The following is a 6,052-nucleotide window of genomic DNA, read 5'->3' on the forward strand; positions in this document are numbered from 1 at the left end:
TTATCTCATATATCTCATATTATCTCTCTCTTTATATATACTATACTTACACAAAAGATACGAAGTTTTTAAAAATAGGAGGCACATTAGCAAAACAATCAGTAGAATTAGGTTAATAAACCAAGATCTAAATAATGAGGGTGGGGAAATTTGAGGGAGAGAAAATTTGATTAAAAACATAGGTTAAGAACACTAGATGTAATTAAGAATTAATTTTTTCAAAAAAAAAAAGAATTAATTTTTTCTCTAAGTTATCTGATATGCAAGGCCAAAACTAAAACATGATCAGGTTTATAACCTTATTTTGTCCTAGATCAAAAGAAACATACCCTTTTAAAATGAGAGATAAAATGTTAAAAAATAAATATATGTATACACACATTGTATATATACATACATTATATTATACACACACTATATATATATTTCTAGATGTGGAATATATTTATAGAATATATATATGTATTTAGTGTGTGTGTACTTATGCATATATGTGTCTATATATATAGCACATTCCCATGATGCCATTCTCTAGTCAGAGTTTTTAGGCGTTTTAGGACATACCTATTTCTGAAACTACAAAAAATGCAGGTCATAAGATTATCCTTTGGTGAAGTCACCTTGGCTTTGAGAGTTAGGTAGGAATAGACCATTCTTAGTAGTTGTCATGGTTTTGATGTTATTTATTCAGTGTTGACTTTGTACTTCAGCCTGGCCCTGGCAGCCATATTGGCTGCTGTAATGCAGTTATGTGGATATATTTTCTGTTCAGGTTTGGTGACCTAACCAAACAGATTTTCTTTGGGTTGAGGGTAACAAGTTAATTTCAGCAACTTTAAAAGTATTTTCTGCTTGTTTTTTTTAGAAGATGTAAATACCTCATTGGGGATTTCTTTGTTTATAGTTCTTTTATTCTTCCAGTACTAAGTCAGATGTCATTAGTGGGATTGATTTTCTGTTAGAACACATTTTAATCTGTGCACACATATATTCCTCTTAGAAAAATAAAAAAAATACCCATTTACTAATTCATTTACTAGAGTCCAGGGGTACATGAAAATGAAGAAAACGGGGGAAAGAACCATTCACTTTTTTTTAAATTGCCTTTTTATTGTTGTCAATGCAACCCAGTTCAGGGAGAAAAAAAAAAAAAGCTTACCTAAACAAATAAAATTGTTAAATAAGCTGATTAAAAAATAGGATCAGTAGCATAGGTTTGGGGGATTAAATGTTTATTAAATGAAACTTTTAAATCATATCGACCTATAATCTGTAAACAAATATATTACATGTGTAGGTAAAAGTCTCTTAGATTAGAACTAGTGGAAAAACTGAAGATTCCTTTGTACAGGGGCACCTCACTGCTCCTTGGGCCAATGCCATGGGGCCATGTTCTAGCTAAGAGTAAAATGAAAAACCAGAAGGAGTTCAGCTCAATTCCACCTGCTATGATGGATTTCAAGGCAGATATTTGTTTCACATTATAGTAGGTTGGATTATGGCAGGGCAACAGTGTAGTTTTTACATTCACAGATTGGCTGAAAAAGTATAAATTAAGCTTCTTTTCTAGATGTCTCTCTCTTCCCTGTTACCATAATTAGTGAGAAAGATGAATTAAAATAAATGGTGGACCACAGGTGGTTATAAAAATAGATAACTTGTAGAGTAATAAACATCTACAGTTAGCAAAGCACAAACATAAAATTTACCTTTTTCCATATGTGCGGAATATTATAAGTATGTTCAAGTGGTACAGCCAGAGACTTCAGAGTGGTAATAAGGCATTTATAAAGAAAAAACGCTCAAGTACAAAACCCAGAGTAGGAAGCTGAATGCAGATGAGAATGTACAAAAGACAAAATCCTAATTCCTCATATCTGATTATCCTACTTAATAGACACCACAATTAATTTACAGCCTGTCATGTATCTTAAAAAGTAACACTTTTTACCTATGTACAAACTTTTTAAAAGATTAATTATGAGACAAGCAAAAATTGACTTAACAGTGGCAGTAAAATCAATGAAACTTGTTTGATTTTGTGTGCTTTCACATACTTCTGTATATAGGAGTTTAAAACAATTCCTGCAAAATCTATTCAAAAATCATTTCAAGTACAGAAGAAGAAAGTCCCAAGCTGGAAAATAAAAAAGGATCAAAATCTCAAAGTGACTGAAAATCCATGAATATATAAGTGATATTCATAGGTTCCCTTAATATTTATCAAGTGCTATTTAAGGTAACTGTAATGTTATCCTGAAGCCAATCTCATTTAAGAGATACAGTAATTCCCATTTTAATTCTAGAATTAAAAGCACTTAGTCCACACAACATGTGTTTCGGCGAAGTTAACATCCACTTACTCGTACCTGAGAGTGTCATCTTAAAGCTTCATCAGGGGTCCGTGGCAGACCTGAACTGTAAAGGTTCAGAACGAATAATACCACAGGTAGTCATTCATCCTCATTTCTTGCAGAGAGTGAAGGGTATACTTGAGCTGTCCTAAGGTCACCTCAGCCAGGAACAGTGTTCCTTGGAAACTTTGGTAAGTTTTCTTGCCAAAAGAAATCTCCATAATCTTATATGTCTGGGACTTGCTGGGTTAAATAAACAGGTTCCACTAACAAACTAACATACATTCTACCCCTTCAAGAGGGGTGTACAGATGCAGCTTTTCCCAAACTCAGTGGACCTTCGGAGGGAACACCGGAACCACCACTGGGTCCCAGGACACTCATTTCCTATGGAACATGGTTTGAGAAATGCCAATGTCAATCTAAAGTAAATTTTCTAACATAGTGGTTCTCAAATTGTAATGAACATTGAAACACACAGAAGACATGTCAAAGCATAGATACAAGATCCCACTTCAGAGGTCTGGATTGGGACGTGGGAACCTGCATTTCTAAGAGACTCCAGGTGAAGCTGATGGAGAGAGGTCCACACTTTGAATGGTATCCTTCTAGATAAGGACCCACACAAACCTCAGCTGCAGGAAGCCCGACTGTGGCCTCAGTAAAGGCTGTGTATCCTACAGCCAATTAGCAGGAGGTCAAACCAGCCCAGGGATGTCTGAGCAGGTCCTGGCACCTTGGTAGGGGGAGGACCACTGGGCTTGACTCTGGCTCTGCCCGTACTCACCAGGCAACCAGGCACAGTGACTGCATCTTAAATGATGAATAATAGCAGCCCCCTTTCAGGGGATCTGTGAGGCTCAAAGGAAATGTTTGCACAAAAGTACTTCCTGACAAAAAAGCATCATACAAGTGTCATTAATCAGAAGAATGTGTCAGTCACAGCAGGAAAATCCCAGATGAGTTTTCTGTCTTCTGCTACTGCTGAGCCTTTATGAAAGCACATTCTGGTAGCTAATGAAGAGAAAAGAGGCTAAAAATGCAGAAAACTGTAGTGAGAGGAATATATATAAGTGGATTACCTAATTAAAAATATGTAATTGTTTAAAATAATAAATCAACACACAATCGAAGTAGTTAAGTATGCTGGCTCTGAGATAGTATTTAGAAGTTACAGTATGTTGATCTTTGAACCCACTCACTCTGCCACTCTACCATGTTAATGCTGGTTAAATTTTAACCTCAAGAGAATGAGAACAAAAATACCTTCACTGAGATACATATGAATTAGATCCAAAACTTTTAGCTGCGATAGTTCCAATCTTATAAGCTACCACAGTGGGAAAATTTCAAAAGTAATTTTTAAGAAGGGCCTTTAATTTTGGTTGATAGAAACATCCACAAAATGAGAAAGGAACACACACTCACACGTTCACATATGTGCATCTAGTTGTTGCCCAGTAACATCTTAGCCAATGAACTTCATCTCACAATTCAAAAATGAACCTGTAAAAATTCATAGTATCCATGATGGGGCTATGATGCTGCAGACATCTTGTTGGCAAGTCCCAGTTTCCACTGAATCCAAATGAATGATCGGAAAGGCAGGCCTTTCCCTGACATGTTGCATAATTCACTTTATATATGCTCTGGATGGCTCTGGAGACAAGACAACATCTCCTGAACAGGCCTACCTTCGTAGCAGATCTGGTACACTGCAGTGAACAGTGGAAACTTGTCCAGCAGCCCCTTCTGTTTGAGGATGTGGTACACCTCAGCGGAAGTCTGAGGACCTTGCAGCTTCTGCCCATTCAGCATCTCCCTGTCCAATTCTTCAGTGGTCCTTCCGGCCCCGGCAAAGGCCTCTGCTACCTTGCGGTTCCGGACCCCATAGCAGGTGGTGATCAGGTCGGCTACGTCGCAGCTCTCCAGAAAGGTGGCTGTGGACACCTGGCCCTTGCAGAAGATCCTGGTGAAGGCGATCATTTCCATGAGCCCCAGGCGGATGACGGCAGCTTTGGTGTTGTTGCCACAGCGGAGGCCGTCGCAGAACCCAGCTCCCACAGCCACAATGTTCTTTAGGGCACCACAAAGTTCAACAGTGTCTGCATCATCATCCACTGTAATTCGAAAATTTGGAGTCTGCAGAAGTTCTTTGAAGAGAAGGCCATTCTCCATTACCTTGCTGCCGATGGTGGTCTCACAGAACTTCCCAGCAGCCACCTCATTGGCAGTGTTGGCTCCCATAAGCACACTGATGTCAATGCCCATCTTCTCTCGGATGATGTCGGAAATGAGCTTCAGCCCCTCGGGACCCTCGTCTATGCCCTTGATGAGGCTGATGCCCAGTGTGCCCTTGGGCACTTTCCCACATCTTGTCACAGATCCTGTGAATGAACTGGTGGGGGATGACAAACACCAGCAGGTCTGCATCCCACACAGTCTCACTGGGTTCCGGATAGCAACCACATTTTCTGGCAGCTTGTGTCCAGGGAGATATTTTACATTTTCATGGTCATTATTTATGATGTCTGTCAGTTTTCTCCCATTAACTGTTTTTCCAAAGACCCACATCTTGACCACGGAGGCAAACTTCTCAAGTTTCTTGACATTATTACCAATTATTTTTGCAACAGCTGAACCCCAGTTCCCTGAACCCACGATGCACACTTTCAGGGGTGATGCTGCCATGGCCAGGCAAGAACGCTGCAGCCTGGCTTGCACCTCCCCAGCCAGCAGGCTGCCTGTCTCCGCCTGCTTGGCCCAGGCCCATTCACTTTCACCTAAAAGGTAACAGGATAGTAATATTGAAAGGAGTATCAACTAATAGGTACAGATAAAAATTAATAGTATTCTGTGGGGAGGGATAAATTAGGAGGTTGGGATTAACATAAACACACTACTATATATAAAATAGATGAAAAACAAGGACCTGCTGTATAGCACAGGGTACTATACTCAATATTTTATAATAACCTATAAGGGAAAAGAAACTGAAAAAAATATATATATATATCTGAATCACTGATGTACACCTGAAACTAACACAACATTGTAAATCGACTATACTTCAATAAAACAAAAAATTAATAGTATTCTACCTATAGTTCTTTCAATTATATTTATGAATAATTTGATGAAAAATCAGCCATAAAGTTAGAATTCAAGGAACTTACTCTTTTAGAAGCATTTAACTTAAGGTAGATATGATTTAGCAATGGGTATTGATCTTCACTTGGCCCTGGGGCATTTAAGACACTGTGCCCACATATATGAACATGAAGCTCTGAAAAACTAACCACAGCTGTGGTGTTAGTGGCTTCTCCTCTTAGAAATTCTGTCTTATATTTCTGCACTCTTTCCAGATCTGTTGCTCCCTGGAGTCATGTTCCTGGATCCCTGGTAACTCCTGGCTTTACTGATCTGTTCCAGGTACTTGCCTTAGGGGCATTTGTTCTGATGATCAGTTTGGACAATTAACCTTCATCCCAACACCTCAGACAATATTTTGTTATTTACACATTACATTCATCATAGCAGTAGCTAAGAGATAAGTATTCTTTACCCAGTGGACTGCTTTATTTTTAAACCTTTTTCTGGACATGGCCTTCTTTCTTGGGGAAGTAGAGGGCATTTAAGAAGCATCCCTGGTATATACTGTGTTGGATCACTCGTATTTTTATATCCTGTGTTATATG

At 38.6% G+C, this 6,052-nt stretch overlaps 1 protein-coding gene across 1 annotated transcript; it reads right to left on the bottom strand.

Moving 5' to 3' along the window:
* Positions 1-3,992: 3,992 nt before the first annotated feature.
* Positions 3,993-5,045, bottom strand: LOC307061287 (glycerol-3-phosphate dehydrogenase 1-like protein; the record flags this gene model as incomplete). The annotated part of the gene is given in 3 exon segments (XM_079716344.1): positions 3,993-4,725; positions 4,727-4,805; positions 4,808-5,045. Coding segments are annotated over 3 exon segments (1,050 nt in total).
* Between the last annotated feature and the right edge of the window lie 1,007 nt (positions 5,046-6,052).

The sequence above is a fragment of the Hyperoodon ampullatus genome (genome assembly GCF_949752795.1).
Source record: "Hyperoodon ampullatus genome assembly, chromosome: 12".
Classification (NCBI taxonomy): Eukaryota; Metazoa; Chordata; class Mammalia; order Artiodactyla; family Ziphiidae; genus Hyperoodon; species Hyperoodon ampullatus.